The sequence below is a fragment of the Citrus sinensis genome, chromosome 9 (assembly GCF_022201045.2).
Source record: "Citrus sinensis cultivar Valencia sweet orange chromosome 9, DVS_A1.0, whole genome shotgun sequence".
Taxonomy (NCBI): domain Eukaryota; kingdom Viridiplantae; phylum Streptophyta; class Magnoliopsida; order Sapindales; family Rutaceae; genus Citrus; species Citrus sinensis.
In genome coordinates, this window is record NC_068564.1 from 30,884,458 (window position 1) to 30,905,137 (window position 20,680).

The following is a 20,680-nucleotide window of genomic DNA, read 5'->3' on the forward strand; positions in this document are numbered from 1 at the left end:
GCCACATCTCAAGAGTCTTGTTCTAAATAACGTTTAGAACCTTCCATTGCTATCATTTTACTACAAAAATTACAAATAAGAAATTAATCACTGGTAATATCTGTACGATTATGTAGATACTGTAAAGAAAATTCCAAATTTCGAGGGGTACCAATGATAATATGATCCAAAACACTATGTTACGGGGGGTTTGTACGTGGTAGCTGACGGTGAAGAATGGGATTTGCCCGTTTTATTTTGAAGTCTTTAACACAAATTGATGTTACGTAATATAAATAAGAAGATGTATCGTAAATCATTAACGTACAAAATTGAAAAATGAAAAACTAAAAAAGAAAAAAAATAGAAAAAGAAAAATGAATTCAAATAAACTTGTCCGCACAGTAGTGCCGCCCACTCACGTGACGGTCCATGCCGGCAACGCTCTTATGCCCTTTCTGGTCTTAATGCTGACAGCTGGCAGTAGGCTGACAGAGACAAACACGCACTCTTCAATAGACAAAATTTTTATTTTGATTTCAAGCTTCTCTACTCCACTCTTGATTCGCTCTCAGATTGCCGGTTCTCTATTCCGAATTTCAGTTCCTGTTGAAAGTCGTTCGATTTTGGTTATGACGGAATTGATTTTCTATTTTGATCACAAGTAATTGAAAATTATTGCCTTATCTTTAACTGCATAGTATTGCTTGCTTACCTGGGCTTTGATTGATTTTTGTTCTCTTGGCTCGCAGATTTCTTTGTCGGAATCGGAATGCTGAGTATCACTTTTGTTGGCGCATGGTTTGTTGTTTGAATTAAATGGCGCGAGAAGCGACAGAGCTTGTGAACTATCTTGAATTTGATCATCGATCAACAGGAAAGAGAAAACGAGCTGCCGTTGAACAACAGCAACCTGTTTCTGTTGCGGCAGCCTCTTTGGAACCTCGTGCTTGCATTGAGCGCTCTGAAAATGAAATATCAAGCAAGCGAGCTCCTGCGGCCGCTGAAAAGCTCTGGGATGGGTCCCTCCAACTGAGTTCTTCTGTGCACGTGTCTGCTGTTGCCTTCTTTAAAAGGTTTATTCAGTCACTTCTCAAATTCGATTCCATTATGAATGTTTTGCTTTTAACTTCAATTTCGATATCCGTGCTTGCGTTTCACTGGCCATCTTTCTTTGTGAAGATAAGTTATCTTTTCGCATTGATATAGTTAGTTCATTTGATAACAGTATTCTCTCATGTCTTGCGTTATAAATAAGCACAATCACCCAATGAGTTAATGAAGATGGGCATGCATCGCTATTTCTTTTCATATTAATGATGTGATGACTGATTATTGTGACACAATCCCACTGAACTTATAAATTCTCGGACCATATGATTGAAGAATTAGCGACACATCCATCCTAGGAAATGTCCTTAGAAAGAAATGAACCACTTTTAAGTATATAATATTCATGACATTTCTGATTTAGAGAATCAATATGATGAAGACTCATGCCTTCAGCATAGATATTGAAGGTATAGGTTGATCTTCACAACCAAAAAAATACCATAACATGGACTACAAAAGAATTTGCGTGTCTACATTTGTCATTAACAATGGTAATAGGAGTCCTTCGTAAATGCATATATGTATTATGGATATAATCAAGGATCTCCCTGGCTATTGGATGAGAATGCAGGACCTGGTAACATCTGGGGCATTTTCAACACTTATTGTGTCGGAGGACCAGTTTGATCTTGTACAAGTAGAGAATTTAACTTAGTTACAAGAAGAAGTGTGGGAAAGGGGGGCCCCTGACACAGTATGCCTGAAAATAGCAGCAAATAAAACTGAACAAGAAGGAAAATTCTCACGATATCACCCAAGTTGCATAACTAAATGCAAAACAGACCCATCCCTGTTCCCATACATGGGTTTCATGAACTTTCCTAATGAATATAATGGAGCCACCAACAGAAACACCTAAAATCAATTGTCTCAGTAATTTTGTATTGAAAAGATACTTTTAACATTTTCTTCCTTTCCAATTGTGAGAATGATTGCAGACACAAACTAAAATAATCCGATATTCCGAAACAAAAGTTTCTGAAAGGAGCTTTTTGGTACTAAACCTATGAGGCAGACTTGAATGAATGTTTACAAATTCTTCATAAACTTATAAAAGAGAAGTTAGACCCAAACTGTAAATTGATATCATTTATGAAGAAGTGATGAGAAAAGAAAGACTATCGAATTTATTAACACATAAATCAAGCAGAGGATGCTACTCTGTGTCAGAATGCAAGATCAGAATGTAGCTTTCAAAGGAGGACCAGGGATGAAAGCAAGTTACTTAACTCAATAAATGAGGTCAGACAGTGGAACTTTCGGTTGTAGTTTCATTTCATGCTAATTGTTCAACTTCCACCTGAGTATGATAGAGTGACTCCTAATGATCCTATAGATCTCTAGTATCCTATTAATAATCTTTCCTTTTAAATCATTTTTTCAGGTTAACAAGATAACATTTGGGAGCCAACCTCTTATTCTTGTACCAGTCACATCAATTGAAGTTTTGATACAAATTTTATCAATCAAAGTGATTCTACCTAGTTCATAGATATTTTTCACCTATGCACGTTTCAGACATGGTTCACAAAGTTCTAAGATATTTACATGTTATGCATGAAGGTTTGAGTAGCTTATTTATTATTATTATTTTTTAAAATTTTGTTGACCGTGTTTCTTTTTTCTTTTTTCTTTTTTCTTTTTTCTTTTTTCCTCCTTTTCTTCTGTAGTGGTGAGAAGATGTTCGATGTCCAGTGGTCCGACATTGCAGAAGTCAAAGGAAAAGTTAGATTAGATGCCTTTGAAAAATATATTCAAGATCTTTCTCGCTCAAGAAACAGAAGATTGATGGTAAGATATGATTTGTTCCACATTTTCTTTAACTAGGCAGTTCAGGTATGTATATAGCACTTGTTCTTTTGTTTTTTTGGCTTAAGAATCTAGGTTTCCTGTTGATACAACTATCATTGAACAAATATGAAGAGTCTTTCAAGGATGAAACCATTTAAACAAATGAATGCTATCTGGCGATGCTGAAGCATTGGAATATTTTATTTTTTCAATTAATGAATATTTAATATATGGCTTGTATCTTGAAAAAAATTCAACTGTAACGCTTCTTTTCTTTTGTATTCTCTACTTATCTAGTTAATTTTCCTGTGTGACTGCATCACGGCTTATCTTGGTCCTGTTACTCTTTTATATGATGATATTTTCAATCTGCTTGATGCATGGAAACCTCAGATCCTTAAATTCTATGATTTCTCAAGTTTGTTTATAATGTGAAGGAGCTGTTTCTTCAATAGGAGAGCTAGGGTTCTCAAGAAAAACTAACCACAAAGACAAAGAAAGGAGAATATTAATGATTATAAGATAGCATATATAATGTGAGACAAAACCACCTGAAATACAGACTGAACAAATGATTAAAATTTGGTATATTGCGCATGGAAACGACTTAATCCATATCTGTGGTGGCTTAGTATACTAATCATGTTTCCTTTTAAAAAGATTTTGGGCACATCTCATCTAACGATGTCACACATGATTGGCAAGCTACTGGTGCTTAGTAGCCAGCAATGATGTCTGGATATGGCATATCTCCTATTGCAATTATCGTCCAAAATATCATTCTGATTTAAGTTATTAAGGAAAATGATGATTGAAAAAACAATGAAAATGCATCCAAGGGGGGACCAGATTATGGAGAAGTACATTAGGAAGGTTGAAAACAAAATCCTTAACTAGGTCTCAAGTGCTTGGAAAGTTTTCATAAATGATATTATTGTACTTGTGCACCGCAACAGACAGCTATTGTGGGCTAAGGATTCTCAGAAAGGTGATGACTGATGGCTGATGAGTGCACCAAAAAACTATGTATGATAGAAAAAAGTGTTCTTAATGCAACTAAATGCATTCATGTTCTAATATAAAAAAGGCTTGCTGAGCAATAAATCATACCCTACATACACAAGGTGTGTGTATATATATATCGAAAGCTTTTACTTACTAGTCATGCATAATATATATAAGAATATAGATTATTCAACAATACACATATGTAGTGGGAACACATATACATGTTTGTCTACATCTATCTTCAGGTAGTCTCACTGTGCTGGAAAGAAGGCTCTTCAAAATCTGGACTGGTAGGCATGCAAAAGGTGAGTACATCATAATGGAAGAAAAAGTTGAATAAGGTCATCATGTGATAGGAGTTCATCTTGAGTTTACTGATCAATGAGATTCATGTTTTTCTTGTGATCCTGATTTACAGGTTGCAGAAAGCTACAAAGAATGGGAGAGAGTTGGGTTTGTGAAACTGTCACCAGGAGTTGATCTCTACGTTTGTACTCGCAGTGACGCCATAATCACAATACTGGCAAAACATGGGTTCTTCAAGGGCATGGCTGCTATACTAGACTACAAAGATTCATTGATCGGTTGTGTTGTGAGGAGAAAATTGCAAGCATCTACTAGTTCTGCCACAAAGAAACTTTACTGCAAAAATTGTTCCCTGTCTGAGAAGCCTTTGAACTCCTCCTTTGGCTCTTCCAATCATAAGTCTGTGGAAAAAGATTCATCCAGGGAACAGCCAATCCAGAAATCCATTCGAATTGCACGAGAAAAAGAGAGCAGCACTCTTGAGAGTACAGGAAACTGGGGAAATGAAGTCAAGCATCTAAAGACTGGTGAGTCCAACTTGGATTGCATAATTTGTCTGCCAATACTAATTTCTCACTGACATCTTCAGTTCTGAGACCTGAAATATTTTTGGATTTCAATTGTGTCACAGACTGTACCTCTCTCAAAGGTTCTATGTCACAGTCATCTGAAGTTGAAGCACCTCCTATACACAAGTCAAGCATGGAGAGAACCAAACTGAGTTTGGTTGCTCAAGAACCTGTCTTGTCTCTCCCATCTGATGTCACAAAGCAACCAACATCTACTCTTGAGGACCTTCCTGAATTTGACTTTGGAACTGGCTGTGGTATATTTCTAACTCCTAAGAGTGTTCATGCTGCTACAGTTGACACAAAACTTTTGACTCAAGGATCAAAGAAAATGGATGGGTTAATGCACCCAACCGCGCCAACTTCACAGTCACCGTCAACTTTCAACCAGAGATCGGAAATTTTAAATCCTATAATGTTTCAATTGAATGAGATCCAGAGAATGCCTTTTCTGAAGAAAGTTAATGAACATGGAGAACCACAAACTGCCCAAAGCAGAGGCATCAGGATGCCAGTCACTGCTACTGCAGTTAACTCGAAGAATCTTTTCAAAGATGATGACATGCATGAATGGCGGCCACAAAAATTTGAGATTTCCAAGCTGTCAGTACCGCAGGTAACTTCTCCATCCGTAAATTCCAGCCCCTTGGAAGTACCCAACCCAATGATAAGGCATTTTTCTTTTATCCCGCCCATAACATCTCCAACCATGACTTCCGTTCCCTTGAAAGCACCCAACTCAACGTTAAGAAGTTATTCTTTAAGCCTTCCAAGGCCCTCGCCGCCGATAATTCATCCATCCATAACTTTCGGACCTTTGAAAGTATCCAACTCAACGTTAAGTTTTTCTTTAAGCCATCCGAGGCCCTCGCTGGCTGTGCTGCCGTTAATTTCTCCATCCATAACTTCCTACCCCTTGAAAGTACCCAACTCAAGCTCAAGAAGTTTTTCTCTTAGCCATCCGGTAGTTGCTTATCCCGACTGTTTTAACCATGCATTCCCTCGTGCAAATTATTACCCCATGGACACTACAGTCAGGGTGGTGCCACAGAGGCTGCCAGAAGGATATGCACAAATAGTGCCAGGTTCTTCAATGGTAATCAGTAGCAGCGCAAACCCACAATTCGGGCCACCTCCCAACTCATTGGCTGTCAAACTTCCTGTAAATCCAGTAGGATTGGGAGGCTGTAGGCCATGATTTTTCAGTGCTGTGGAACTCTAAGCTTTGCGGAAACCTGCTTGAGCGAGAGAGGGCATTGCTGAAGCTTTAATTTTATTTTGGCTTCCTACACAATAGAAACCAATGTGCAGGATGATGCATGGAATATTTATTTTCCTGCTTGTATCCAGAATTTTAAAGGTTCTCAAATAAGGGGCATACAGTTTTTTGTTCCCCTGTCAAAATTATATCGTTTTACGATTATTGCTTATCCATACCAAGAAAAGTATAGTTGATTTACTACGAATTACAATAACTGCCGGGAAAGGAAGATGGCCTGGAGAAGATCAGGCAAGCTCTTCCATTTAGTCCATTTCTGTGAAACGGCACTAATGTATCTAATTGCAACACACAGAAAAAATGTGAAACTATACAAAATGTTTGTAACCTATATTCTAAATTTACAACTTGGAATAATTCTAATATCTCTCTCTCTCGTCTTTTTTTTTTTTTTTTTAATACTTACAGAAACATACTTCAAGATAATCCAGCGCGGTTAAAGGGTACTTAGAGGTGACACTGACTCAATTATTACTTTAAGCAGTAATACTTGCGTGACAGTTGAGAATTGAGATTCACAAAAACAGAACCCAAAAGAAAATAATTTTTAAAACTTTACAATAAATCTGGATATCAAATAGCTGCCTATTACCTAATCAAAATCATCAACGGCAAGCCAGTCGCTTGATTCACCTTCTGAATCTTTATCCCGAGAAGTTGTTGACCGGCAAGCCCTCTCTAGGTCACCACGATGCATAGAACTCTCATGGAGCTGAACCCAATCACTTGATCCGCTTGGTGAAATAGCTTTAGTGCCCTCCGCTGACCTCCTGGCTGATAATCTACCGGGACGATCATTGCTCTCATCCTCCAAATCACTGAATGAGACATCCTCTTCATGATGAATTTCTTTTCGTGTACTCACAGAAAAACCTGTATCTGTGTCATCCTCTTCCAACCATTGCTCAGTATTCTCTTCATCTTCAATTTCCAAATCTTTTGTTGCATTAACAATCTTAGTAACATCCTTTTCCCTGGATCCAATATTTTCTTCTTGTGTCCCACCGATTTCACTGCTCTTTTGTGATGCATCAGAAGTGTTATTCCCCACTTGTACATTCCTCGTGGTTTGCAGCTTCTGGAGAAGCGTATTTCTTGTTGCAATAATCTGCAAAGAAATAAGACTGATTAAGAATGATATTTTTTTTCCACAGTGATTATTACTAGAAAGATGTAACAAACTGGACAATATGTTTCTTATACTAAATTGTACAATACCATTTGTCTTCTCATCTGGAATCCATAAAGATATGTACAGTGATGATGGTCATCGGGTGTCCATGTTTGGTAGTGGTGATGACGGTGTTGGTGAGAGATTATACTGAAACACTAACAAAGGGTTGTAGTGTTGCAAAGGGAGCAGACTAACTGATTTTCTGTTCTTTTTTTTTTTAAAGAAAAAAATATCCTCTCTAAATTTCAGACTTTAATAACAATAGAAGCATATCAATGAATATAACTTCCACAAAAAGGTGACATGAAGAAATTTACAAAAAAAAAATATTGTAATAAACATAAGGATAGGTAGACCATCAAGACTCAATGCATCAAACAAAGTTGTTTTTGGGTTTGTATTTGGATACATTATGATTCTTCCATATTGTAATTCCAGGTGGAATTTCACAACTTCTGCTGCGAGTGGTCTCATTAATAAAAGAGATTCATATCTTAGAAAAGGGAGAGGAAAAGTGCCTAATGGTCATACAAACATGAGTGGCCCCACAATGACTGCTTCTAGGCTTTACATGCAAATAAAATTTAGAAAAGAAAAGGCGAGATAACATATGAATGGAAGTTCTTGCCTTTGGAGTTGAAAGAAGCTCAAAATCTTCTTCATTTAGTCTTGGGAGCAATAATATGAAATAGATCATCCAAAATCGGTTGTCTCCCAAGTGAGGACGAAGGCTGATTCTAAGATCTGTGAAACTTGGAACCAACCGTTCAACAGAAAAAGCGTGTTCTCTCTGAGCATCAGACATTTCAAAATCTGCAAAATGACAAGCCAAAATTCAAAACCAATTAAAGCAGTCGTATTAGCCATCCATCTCCATTTGATTCAAAGGATGTGAAAAAATTTGAGAAGAAGTAAATAAGGCCTACAAAGTTAATACACAGTAATCTTCTATATCAAACAGAATCTAACTTTTGCAAATCAGCAATTGTACTCTCACCCTAACCATGACATTCTCCATTCGAGTCCCAAACTTAATCCAATACAAATTTGAGAAATCAAGCAGTAGAAATCAATTCTTAGAAATTCAGCAATCAGCCAAACCTTTTATATCTATAATCTCATTCCTAGAAACTAGCTGCCACTAAAGCACTCATCCACCAATCTAAAAATATAAGCCAGACAACAAACTCTGCAGCGTATGATTCAAAGGTTCAGCTAAGGCAAAGAAGAAATAGCAGGTAACAACATGCATTAGGAGGAATGCTTTTGAGAATCTCAAAATAAAGCACAAAAACTCACAATGAGAATTTCACAATAAGAAGAGATAGCATAAAATTTAAAAAAGAAAATTCAACAAAATCACCACATCTTAGCTTCTGCATTTGCACAAATGTCAAAAAAAGGAAAAAAAAAAATTCAAACTAAAGAGTCTCTCACCCAAGACACCATTCTTCGCGACTTCCACTTGCCCATCAAACAAACAGAAGCTATGCCTAAGCCAGACAGCACTGTACCTCGACAACAACTATTGCATGCTGATAAATACCTCGGGCAAAATCCAAACTTTCAACTCTGATGATATAACCAAATACTCCCAAATTTTGCAGGATATAATCACACTTGTCATTGGTAGATAACCCCATGAAAACTCATCTTGACAAATGCCAAATTTCCAGTATACTTGCATTTTTATCCAAACACGGGCAACACGTGTTCGTATTTTTAGTGTATCATATACAAAATTTAAGGCATGCATATAAATTTACAAGATACATGCTACATTTTTATGCTGAACTTATTTAAAAATTGGCAAGAAATAAGTAACGAAATCATAATTAAAAACGTAAGCAAGTAAGCAAATTATGATTTTACCATCATCTAATGATAAAGGGAAATCAGTCCAACACTCAGAACGGAGAGAAATTTCCTTAACAAACTCAACAACCTCCCCCGTTATCCCCGCAACTCCATCAAATTCTTCACCGTAATCATCCTGATTTCGAAACTGCAACAGGTTAGAAGCGAGTTTCGAGAATCCAGCAACCGCTTTGTTACCAGACAGCAGCGAGAGTCCACTCTTGAAACTGCCTCCGATTTCCACGAGATCGTCGCGGATACCCTGCAGCGTCGGGGAATCGGACGACCGCGATTGCGACTGACTTTCGGTGATTGGCGGTGGTGCCAAGAAGGCGGCGACTCCGCGTAATTGACGGCCGATATTTTCGCCGAGAACCGAGAGCTCCTCCTTTACGCCGCCGTTTCGATTCGTCGGACTGCTTTGCGGCGAATCAGAGCCGTCGGATTGAAGCGATTTGAAGAGCCAAGACATCGCTTTCTTCGTCTTGCTTTATCGATTTGGAGTGCTATTCTGGAATTTAAGGGAAACGGTTAAACTAAACAAAATGTACTTTTTCTGGTTCAAGCTGTCGGTTCTTTTTATCAGAATACTTTACAAAATTTTAAAAAAAAAATTATAAAATTGTTTGTTTGCTCTCTGTTTTCTTTATAGAACTACTGAACTAGAATAGAAGAAGCTATTGTTTAGTTTTGACAGTGAATCTGATCTTGCCACGTCAGCCATTCTCCAAAAGCGGCAGGTACTTCGCTGATTATCATTGTTACGTTGTAAATGTTCCTCCAGCCCCTTGAGTCCTTGACTGTCAGGAGGACTTCAACTTTTTTTTTTTTTTGGGTTTGACTTTTGCTTCAAAAGAAATTATATAATTCGTTCGTAAATTTGTTTATTAAAGCAGCTCTGACTTAATTCTAGGTTAAATTTGTTTTTTTTTTTCATTTTTTTTTTGGGACTTTAGGTCTTCTTTTATCTCATCACGATAGTCATTTTTGTTTTGTAAATGAATGGCTAAACCGCCCACCATCTTATATTCTTATATATGCATTACCCACTAAAGTTAATGTACTATCTTTATCTAAATATATCTGAAAAGAGTGAAATCTAGTTGTGTATTAGGGGAAACCTTAATAACCCCGGCATTTCAATGGTCAAATATTCACACTGTTCGAGTTCGACGGTTAATTCTATCTTTTGGGGTATCGCCGCACCGTTTCAATTACTCAAAGTGGTCAACGATTTGGCAACACTAGTCTCTCTTCAAGGCGGCTGTTACTGTGAATTGGGGTTGGGCTGTCATGTTTGTTAAGGACATGTGACCAGACGAAGTTGATACCCAATGAATCCACCATCCCACCTAATCTTTTTGACCTCAACAGAAATTTTGACTCAAAATTTTATGTTACAATTTATAAGTTAAGTACTGTATTTTAATTTCTCTAGTCACAGACGCATGATTAAATTGCTCATATTCATGACAGAAATTGTGTTGTTGCCACTGTTGTATCATAACCAAACCCCACAAAATTTAGAAATAGAAACTTCATTGGCTAAAGGCAACAATTAACAATAATGGGAAAAAAAAAATTAAACAAACACAAGTGACGAGAGAGTACAAAAATACCAAATATTTAACATGAAACCGCAGAATATCCAAGATCAACCAATCTCAAACGTAATGTCTCATTGATATGAATGTGGTACATCACAAAGATTACAGCTCTTTTTTTATCATCTACAAGAAAATCTTACCAGAGCTGTCCAAGGAAAAAATAATAATAATAATAAACAAGAATAAGATTCCTGCCCGAGCATCAACAACTTCAAACAGGTAAAAAAATATTAGGCAGTTTAGAAAACTATTATTATCCACTTGTCAAGATAAATAATCAACAATCAAGAAACCTCCCTTTCACTAATTATTTAAGAAAGAATCTCATTCTAGCTAACACTGCACAACATATGGTACACGACGATCTATTCTTGAAACATTCCCGCATTTTGAAATCCTCAACCAACTATTCCCCACTTTTCACCTCCATGTTTACTGATGTCGAAAATATCCTTTGTGCAAATCATCTACATAAGACCTGTATACGGGTTGTAGGCTTGAACCGGCATACCTGAACCATAAGGGTGGACATTGGCTGCATATGGGTTTGCAAAAGGATTTGAAGTCTGTTGTGGGGCCATCATCATCATCTGCTGCTGTTGTTGCTGCTGCAACATAAAAGCATGCTGCTGATTTGCCATGGCTGCCATCTGCACTGAATGTGGAGCAGAAACCATGCCTGAGGCATAAAAGGGATCATGTCCATTTGGTTGCATCGTTGGACCAGCGATTGGTTGTGGCCCCCAAGTACTGTAGCTCGCATTCTGGCTGTTTCTTCTTAATGCATCATCGTACAGGCTGTCCAATGTAAGCTTGTCCAGCCCTCCCGCCTTTTAGATGAATACAGTATGTAGAGCATCAGTAAGGCATCACTTGAAACAGGTAACATGTATGTGCTGGGTGCATAAAGGCTGAATGTTTCTGATCATAAATACTGATTTTGTAGTGTAGTGGGAGATATGGCAACCTTGGGGCCTTAGTCAATATTTAAAAGATAAACAGAACATTAAGAATATCTAGGGAAAATGAGTACCAATTTGCTGGCAGCAGTGGCATTTTCATTTGAGCTTGGAGCAGTAACAAGTGCCAATTCCCAGCCTGCAGTTCCATTTCCTTGAGTTGGAGCAACGGAAGTCGGTTGCTCGACTGCAACAACCACAATGATGAAATCATAAATAATTTCCCAGTCGTAAATACAAGATAACTGAGACAACATAATACTAAGATTTCAGACTCTTTTCATTTTTCTATGACATTATAATTTCAAGCATATTAGTGATAACTACTAAAACTTAAGGTACTATTGCTGGCCCTCACAAGTTAGCTTACGCTTTTGGGTCAAACAGTAACTGAACTAGTTACTAGAACAGGTTTGATCAAGTTTGCTTCAGTTAGAATCCCCTCACATAAAATAAATAATATACCTGGAACGATAGCCAAAGCAAGGGCATTCTTCTCATCTAATTCTGATGCGACAGGCAGAGGATCATCCAAGCCCTTTTGTAAAAACGAAGATTTTTTAAAAAAAAAGGTGAGAGAAAGAAAGCTGAATGGTTAAGTTCTCAGGGGAAAACAAAAAAAAATGCTATATGTAGAACTAACAAGTAATGAAGTAAAGACTATGAGGTTACCAGTAAATCAGGAGGTTCAACGACTGGTGCTTCTACTTTTACTGGTTCAGGAGGAGGTGGTGACGGCGGCTTTGCTTCCTCCACCTCTGGGGTCTTTTTGTATTCTATGGCCATCATTTCCTTGGGTGCATCAACTTTATTGTCTACCGTCTGTGTGGTAGAATTATAATATCAATAGTTATATCACAAAAATTTACAAGTGATTAAAAGCAACTTCAAAAGTCACCTAATTGTCTGATATACATAAACGAATGCACGATTATCCATATCCATATTAAGAAAACAGATGAAAAAAAGACGCTTTGCATGTAACCTAATGACATAAGCAACAATATTAGTCTACAAGATTTAACAATTATCACTACGGATGCCTTAATACGAGCCTGCTGATAATGCTTGTGTTTTGTCATGTGCATGGAGACACACATACAGACACAGACATGAAGACATAAATACATAGATGCATACACATTCACAAATACATTAAATCCGTTGTCATTCAAAATAAAACCAGATTAATGAATGGCATTAGTGTACCTGATCTTTGCGAAATGTTGAACCCCGCGGAGCTTCTTTCACATACTCTTCCATGGCTTGTAGAAATGATGCTGGGGGCTTCAGTATTAATACAAAAGTTAATCAGTCAGTAGTATAAGACAACAGTAATGAGATAGAAAGCAAGAAAAATTAGTTTTGGAAGGCACCACAAGTACAGAACTCAAACCTGCTCAATCTTTATAAACCTTTCTCCACGTCCAATATCAAGACTTTTACATACTTCATAAAATTCAGATAGTCTCTCAGCCTGAAAAAACGGACAATAAGAATAAAACCTACTATGAAGGGATCATTGTCACAACAAGAATATTGCAAAAGGCAATACCTGCTGCCCAGCCCTCCTATATATATCCAGTGCCTTTAAAGCATCATGGCGTTGCATCTCAAAGAACTGTCATAGTTAAGGTTAGCAAACTTTTCTCAGCCAAGCTCATTGAAGGAAATATAGACAGTTGCTTACCTTGTCAACCAAATTTACTGTACCATCACTTATTGCTTGATATATTTTAGTGCTTTCAGAAGCAACCTATTTACATCAAAGAAGACATGTTAGAAACAATACAACAGAATTTTCAAATCACATGGAGAAATCACATGTTTGATTAACAGTTCACATACCAATGAAAGGGCCAACTGAATCACAAAATTATGAACTGCTGCCCCTTGCGGCTGTAGAAATATCACAAATATAGTCCATTAAAAGCAAAGTTAAACATAACAAATGTGTAAAAGTGTGGTATGGATTGATGTGCAATCAAAGCCATCATTTGCAAGTAACAAGCTTACATCATTATGTGTGAAACAAGTGCATTGATGCTTAATTGACAGCATCCAAAGAATTACCTGACAGCCAAGGACACGGAAAAGAAGCAGTTGCAAAGCTGGTAAATGCTCAAGCAATTCGGCAGTGTCCAAATCTTTGGTTCTCTGCATCAAAGCTTGTATGTGTTAGGAACTTTTCTCATTTTGCCCTTTATTGTTTTCCATTTGGCTTAAATAGAATCTACAACAACAACATGTTTCTAACAACACCACAGCTTTTAGAAAAACATATTGAAAAGTTTATGAAAGGAAGATGAGATGACGTCCTTTTGCAAATAAAAAAGAGAATGCTGGGGGAGGGAAAGGGGAATAGATTGTACAACTGCAAGTTCCAATTATTCATCGAGTTAATGGGTCAAAAAACTACAAACTTATCCAATCTAGTTCCAAAGCATAAGAGGGATAGTAGTAACTGTAGCATCTGTTTACTGAAAACTTATTATCTAAAAAAATCTTCTCTTTTAATTCAAATAATGTCTAACATAATTTTCTCTTTTAATTCAAATAATATCTAACATAATTTCCTGTCTGTTTGAATTTAAGCAGTTCTTTTTAATTCCTCTTCTTTTAAATGCATCAAAGCCTAACCCATTAAAACAGATTGAATTAACTGAATGGTTAGATGTCATAGTGAAATGGAATGTAGCAATTAATTCTTCCACAGATATAAATAATAACGATACAGATCAAGTTGAAAAAATCGAAATTAAATGATCACTAAAGATAAAAATTTCTTACAGGACGATCTGTCTCAATGTCATACTTCAACACACGGAAACATTCCAGCCTCTCCTCCAAAAATAAGGCATAAGAGCGCACCCAGGCAGAATAATCCCATGCTAACCATAGTATACAAGAAAATATTTCATAAACAACGGGCTTAAGCTTTTGAGAAAACTAATAATTCACAGTGGACAATATAATATACCATTAGGGCTCGAATCATCTTTAAAATGAGCCATGTTAAGCATATGGCTCCTGCTTCGGCCGTAATTAATGACTTCTTCATGAAATGTGGGGTCCACTTCCCTCAAGGCACGATGAATAACGATTAAGGTTTTCAACGCAACCTATAAAGCCAAACAACACAAGAACTGATGTTCTCCAAATTGAAATATCCATGTAGTCCCACATCAAGGTACTATGCAGTTAGATTATGCTACTTGAAATGTCTAAAATCTTTAAGTAATTAAAGCAAATATGTCTCACTGCTGTTGCTTAAATTCTCAACACATTTTATTCATCCCATTTACTTCAGTATTCAAATCATAGAATGTTCTTGCATGATTTACGTACCGCCCAATTATGTGTCTTCGATAATCGTTTTGCAAGTGCATGGATGCAGTATGCAACATCAGCGCGAGGTCTTGTAGCTGAAATAGAGGCAAAAACAGCTGCAAATATACATAAAGCAAATGAGAAGAGAGAATGTTTCTTTGTCAGGAAGATCAGAAAGACGTAAAAGCATGAAAGTATGAAACCAAACAAACACAAGCCGCAAACAACTCTTAACGGACAGAACAAACCTCTGATGTGTTTTTCCTTTGCCGGGCGCTCAACATGATTCGTAGCCTTAACTATTGCAATATCCAACTCCTACGAATTAAACACCCCATGGAAAAGATCAGATGCATCCACGATTGAACTAACCATCAAGAAGAGCACATTTTTTATTTTTTTTAAGTACCTTGTAATCACTATTGACTTTAGCCAGTGAAACTGTGGTGGTATCCTTAAGGGCTCCAAGCGCCTTCCTGAAGCTCTTCTGCGTACCTCCGCCTGACATTCTCTCCACCCCTCAATCACGAAATTCTACAAGTGCCCATCAATCACCAATGTTACTCACTTTCCTCATTTACCCTTGTTAACTTATCCATAAACAAAAACAATGCAAATCCAATTCACCATCTGAAGTCAAAATTCAAACTTGTATAACTCATAAAAGTTTCATCAAATCCATTAAAACCCTCAACTCTAAACCCATAATTTAGAGCTCATACCACATCATTTAAGATCTAATCATCACTAAGAAACCATAAAAGTCAACAAACCGAAAAGAAAAGAAAAAAGTAACCGCCACATACTTGAGAGTTCAGAATTTAAACAAGTCTTGTACAAGCATACAAACAGAACTGAAGGGAGAGACATGAGTTAATATTGAATTGAAACGAAACTAAAAACAGCAACTTTGACTTATCATCAAAAGATCTAATAAAAAAGAGAACACAAATTTCTCCAGAATCCTATCATAACATCAACGAAAACAACAGAAAAGCAGAAAAACAAAGACAACCAGATGACTGTCAGTGATAAGGAAGACTTCTCTGATGATCAGAGTGAGATCAGAAGGCTTACCTGGAGCTGAATTGTTGAAGGGAAAGAGAAAGGTAGCTAAGAAAAAAAAAAAAAGAATCAAAATGAGCAAATGAGTTTTCTGCCTCTGGTTGAGTCGTCGGCGTCTTTCACTATTATTTTATATTTTTAATTTTTAAATTTTTTTTTTTTTGGGGGGGGTGTTGACAATTCTTTATTATATATTTAATACTAGTTCTGGTATCTTTCTTTTATCTCTGTCAGAAATACGGCATTTGTAAGAACTTTGTACTCTCATGTTTAAAGGGTTTTACTTCTCTACAACCATTTTACGATTTCCCTTTTTTTTCTTTTCTTTTCTTTTCTTTTGGCTGCGTTTATCGCCGTTTTGCTTATTCACGAGAGTTTTTTTAGTAATAAAATATTTTAAGATTTTCTCCATGATAATTAAGAAAAAGATTAAAATTTTATGAATAAATAATAATATTACGGGCATTGAAAATTGAGATTTGAGTTAACGAAAGTGGAAAGCTAAAGAAAAGAATCACGTAAAATTGTAATAAAACAAGGGCGGTTGTTAGATCCAACAGAAACGAAGCTGTTAATTTGGAAAGAATTATGAGTCAAACGGTTGGTGTTGATTGGATGGAGTACGTGAAGGCCAAGCTGTTATCGGTTGTAGGGGATGATTTTTTTGTAGGTTTGGTCTAGAGTCTAGAAGCGCAGGTTGCTTTAAGACCACTCTTAATGCAAACGTTGAATTGAATTATTTGTTGTTGGTCGACCGTCCATTGTTGTCTCAACGGGAGAGGGAAGTCGCTTGGAAACGGGAAAAATCTAACGGTGGCAGCACACCCATTTTGATTTTTATTTCTTTTGGTGTGTGTGTGATTCTGCCCTTGCTTTTGGTTCATTTTACAAAATGGCCCTCACAATTGTTCGTTAAAATTTAACCTTCCAACTTACAGATTTGAGAGAAAAGTCCCATGAAGAAAGGAGGGGACTTTAGGAGGAGTTAGAAAATTCAATCATTGACTTGATGTGTCCTTGATTTAACGTTTGTTTTTTTTAACATTTTTTAGAGATATATATGTTTGAAATATGACACACAAGTTTAGTCATAATATACATGTAATTTAAAACGTTTAGTAACGAATGTATAAAAATTCTTTTATTGATATATTTGTTTATTTAAGAACACCAAAATTAAATTTCGTATTTTATTACTTGAAATCCGCGTGATGATAGAATCAATTTCTAGAAACGAATAGCATACTAGTGTCGTTTTCTAGAAACGAACAGCAGATTAGTTGTACACTAGATATTAGATACAAACACACAATATTAAATACATTTTTCAATTTATAAGAACGTTTGTATATATATCTTGAAGGTTTCACTAATCATTAGATTAGGCAAATCGTCGAACATCTAAGTATCATTTTCTCTACGAACTTTCTTATAAAAGAAAAATGGAAGTACAAACTAACTTCATAAAGATTTATAATTCTAGTTTATGCTTCATAAATAAACACAAAATTTAAGCTTTGTAACAAATATTCTTTATAATTTATGGTTAGCAATAAACAAGCACCATGTATAAGTAATTATCATTTTCTTATGTTGTTATTGCAATAGTTGTATTGACTACTGCTACATTGTATATCTCATATAAGTTGGGATATAATCTTTATATCTCAATTGAATATCATTAGTATTATTCAATTTATAAGTCGTTGACTAGTTAATTATTGAAGATAATAAGCTACCATACAACTTTCTCTTTATTATGGCAAGGGTATAATATTTTTATCCAATTGAATACTTTTTTATTGCATTAAAAATAATTTTATTTTAATTATTTACATGTCTGTGTGTATTGATCAAGATCTATTTTTAAAAAAATAAATTCGATCTATTCTAAATATAATATTCGAAAAACACCATCACAAATTTAAGAGATTTAAATAGATATTTTTATAGTAAATATCAATATCTTGATAATACAATATTTTAAAAGATAATCGTCCATTATTGGTAACCTAATCGTGCTAGTAAACTTAAAAAAAAAAATTGAGATTTACAATAAAATATTATTCCGAAATTGCCAAATTGCACAGAGCAATTAGGTTCAACCCTTTGGTAAATTGTGTAATTAATCAGAGATCAAGGGGCATTACCAAATCTTAGTTAAATAAGTGGTTGCGCCACGAGGGATACAACTCTACCTTCCAAGGTACAACTACGATCCCAATTAAACCACGTGACACCGTCTCAATACAATTCTATTTTTTAAAAGACGATCGTACCCTCCATATTAAAATAAGAAGAAAACAAAAGAAATAAGACTGATCTGAAACCAGGGGCAAATATTGTCTTTTGGAATCTATAGTGCTTTTCCTGAGCGAGAGTCGCTCGGGCCCACATAATGATGAATGTTTAGTGGGCCCAGCTAACAACCTGGGAACCGGCGGGCTTCTACCATATGATTTTGTATACGGAAACTGAATTTGTGATTGTGGGCTCCACCGGCATCCCTGGACTCTGCCAAAATATTAAAAATGTACGTCGATTGTCCAGTTTGATGAAGTGTTTTTTTTTTCAACATTCAAGATTTGTTTTTATTATAAATAATCAACTTTTCATTTGTTCACAAGAGTTCTAACATTTTCTTTTTCGAAAGGAACTTGCATGATATCTTAGTTATTGGATTTAGTTAATACGTTATAATAGTGGTACGGTACCACTGTTGCAACATAATTTTGCCCCAATTACTAATAAATTTCGCCCCAATTACTAATAAATTTCCTTTAATTTGACACTACTGTGGTTCAAAAATAGAAAAGATTCTAATTTCTAGGTGATGATAGGAGAAAATTTTATGTGAGTATGAAGTGTTCTTAACACAATATGATGAATTGATGATGCACATATTATGAGTCAACCAAATTCAATGAAACGATCAACAAGAGACAAACAACCCACCATCTCCAATCTAACCTCTATCCTATTAAAGATGGTTTGACTTTGACAAACCAATCCAATGGACCATTTTGGATCCGTGCGGTTTGTTTTACACAGCCCTATCTCCAATCCTAATCCTATTGAAAGCTGAAATTGAAATTTAAAAAAAAAAAATTCTTTTTCAATTACTCCACTAACTGTCAGATCATTGTGAACCAGAGTCAACTTTACCAAAGATAGAGAGGTTTTAAGTCGCAATTTAGCAATTAGACATAATAATTTAAAATTTAGGATCCTAATTCATGCCTAAATTCTGGGTGTGGCTAAGTTATGTAACTTACAGCCAACCCATTTTGTGCAAGTATAGGCTAAAAAAGTGGGACCAACAGCTTGTAAATAGTGGCCAGTGCTTCTTAAAATGGGTGGGCTGTAAGTTACTGAATCTATAACTTAGCATGCTCCTTAAATTCTAATCACATACACATTTGTCATCCTTTCTTGAAAAGTATCCCTCACTTGAGAGCTGAGGCCAACAGCGTGGGGGTTTTTAATTAAATACCCTTTAATAGTTTTAAAATTATTTAAATACCTCCTCCCTTTTTGGTTTTCATGGATACCCTAACAAATGTGAGCAAAGTCGGAAATACCCTTAATGAATGCATCAAATGCACTCAATGAATTATCTTCATATTTCTTTCTTCATTTTTTTCACCTAAATCTATTTTTGCTGCCGATTCTTTCAAAATCTCTTAGAATCTCTCATAACTTCTTACACAAATACAATTATGTATTCATTTCTTTAACACCCACTCTTTCTTTAAAGGTGCATTGCTTATTAAACAACCCAATAAGGTATGTTAATGTTGTTGGGTTTTAAATTTTTTAATTTTTAGGAAAATTTAGAAATTTTCCTCACATTACAATATTTTATTTTCACCATTTTTTCTTATACGTAGAAATATATGCAATGTAGGTTGTTTAATTATTTTTTTCAGCAATATAACTTATTTATGGCGAAAATATTTCGAGTCGTGCATTCTTTTGATACCGTGTACGTCATATAGTTAGTCATGTAGGTCGTGTAAGTAATATAGTCGTGTAAGTCGTGTAGGTCATGTAAGAAATATAGTCGTGTAGGTCATGTAAGAAATATAGTCGTGTAAGTCGTGTAGGTCATGTAGGTCGTGTAGTTACTTGTATATGAAATTTAATATTATTGTTTTTATTGTATCATCAGATATGGTTTTGGTACGTGTGTCTATTCTCTTCAATGGTGAATGGATTAAACAAAATGACGAATATAAGTTCAAAAGTTCAAAGGCTAAAGGGATAATGATACCACGATCGACAACATATGCCGCATTGGTGGAGAAGATAGCTGAAGTTATTGATATAGATACTTCGGAATTCAAAATCACAACGAAGTTCAAACTTAAGACATCTGATCCTATGCCACCAGTTACAATTCAAACCAATGATGATGTGGAATTTTTTTAAATTCCAATTTAATTTCACTTCTTTTTTTAATAATTTTCATTGACATTTTTTGCATAGCAGCAAATATAAATTCTTAGCACAAATTAAGTCTTTAAAGAACTAAGTTAATCTAATGATTAATGGAAAATTCGTGTAATTTTAAAATCGCAATTAAACATATTACAGCCATTTAAAAAGTTTTTTTTCTTTTTTTTTTTATCTTCAAAGTGCTT

General features: G+C 35.6%; 3 protein-coding genes across 4 annotated transcripts; 1 reads left to right on the plus strand and 2 right to left on the minus strand.

Moving 5' to 3' along the window:
* Positions 1-387: 387 nt before the first annotated feature.
* On the plus strand, positions 388-6,189 carry LOC102619791 (uncharacterized). The gene is made up of 6 exons (XM_006474351.4): positions 388-643; positions 732-1,055; positions 2,763-2,883; positions 4,137-4,196; positions 4,310-4,724; positions 4,829-6,189. Exons 2-6 carry the CDS (start codon positions 799-801, stop codon positions 5,962-5,964), a joined length of 1,989 nt encoding a protein of 662 aa, XP_006474414.1. The 5' UTR covers positions 388-643; positions 732-798; the 3' UTR covers positions 5,965-6,189.
* Positions 6,190-6,475: 286 nt separating this feature from the next.
* LOC102619487 (uncharacterized) lies at positions 6,476-9,962 on the minus strand. The gene is made up of 3 exons (XM_006474350.4): positions 9,092-9,962; positions 7,848-8,032; positions 6,476-7,153 (listed from the first exon to the last, which is right to left on the minus strand). The coding sequence occupies exons 1-3, from the start codon at positions 9,546-9,548 to the stop codon at positions 6,638-6,640; spliced, it is 1,158 nt and encodes a 385-aa protein (XP_006474413.1). The 5' UTR covers positions 9,549-9,962; the 3' UTR covers positions 6,476-6,637.
* A 759-nt stretch (positions 9,963-10,721) lies between these two features.
* Positions 10,722-16,215, minus strand: LOC102619196 (putative clathrin assembly protein At5g35200). 2 transcript variants are annotated; one of them, XM_006474349.4, is made up of 16 exons: positions 16,050-16,215; positions 15,382-15,506; positions 15,221-15,290; positions 14,991-15,088; positions 14,623-14,764; positions 14,433-14,533; positions 13,716-13,799; positions 13,491-13,541; positions 13,333-13,398; positions 13,198-13,263; positions 13,039-13,119; positions 12,852-12,929; positions 12,315-12,464; positions 12,108-12,180; positions 11,717-11,829; positions 10,722-11,513 (listed from the first exon to the last, which is right to left on the minus strand). In XM_006474349.4, the coding sequence occupies exons 2-16, from the start codon at positions 15,478-15,480 to the stop codon at positions 11,151-11,153; spliced, it is 1,635 nt and encodes a 544-aa protein (XP_006474412.1). In that variant the 5' UTR covers positions 15,481-15,506; positions 16,050-16,215; the 3' UTR covers positions 10,722-11,150. The 2 variants fall into 2 exon arrangements, with proteins under 2 accessions (XP_006474412.1, XP_015384568.1); XM_015529082.3 differs by having other exon boundaries at positions 15,382-15,562; positions 16,050-16,197.
* Positions 16,216-20,680: the final 4,465 nt, after the last annotated feature.

Coding starts and splice junctions, on each gene's coding strand:
- LOC102619791 (XM_006474351.4), top strand. CDS start 799: ATGGCGCGAGAAGCGACAGAGCTTGTGAACTATCTTGAATTTGATCAT. Junction 1,056..2,762: donor GCTGTTGCCTTCTTTAAAAG/GTTTATTCAGTC, acceptor TTTCTTCTGTAG/TGGTGAGAAGATGTTCGATG. Junction 2,884..4,136: donor CAAGAAACAGAAGATTGATG/GTAAGATATGAT, acceptor ATCTATCTTCAG/GTAGTCTCACTGTGCTGGAA.
- LOC102619487 (XM_006474350.4), bottom strand. CDS start 9,548: ATGTCTTGGCTCTTCAAATCGCTTCAATCCGACGGCTCTGATTCGCCG. Junction 8,033..9,091: donor CCCTTTATCATTAGATGATG/GTAAAATCATAA, acceptor GTCATTTTGCAG/ATTTTGAAATGTCTGATGCT. Junction 7,154..7,847: donor AGCTTCTTTCAACTCCAAAG/GCAAGAACTTCC, acceptor ATTTCTTTGCAG/ATTATTGCAACAAGAAATAC.
- LOC102619196 (XM_006474349.4), bottom strand. CDS start 15,480: ATGTCAGGCGGAGGTACGCAGAAGAGCTTCAGGAAGGCGCTTGGAGCC. Junction 13,120..13,197: donor ATAGGAGGGCTGGGCAGCAG/GTATTGCCTTTT, acceptor CCGTTTTTTCAG/GCTGAGAGACTATCTGAATT. Junction 12,930..13,038: donor GGTTTATAAAGATTGAGCAG/GTTTGAGTTCTG, acceptor TTAATACTGAAG/CCCCCAGCATCATTTCTACA.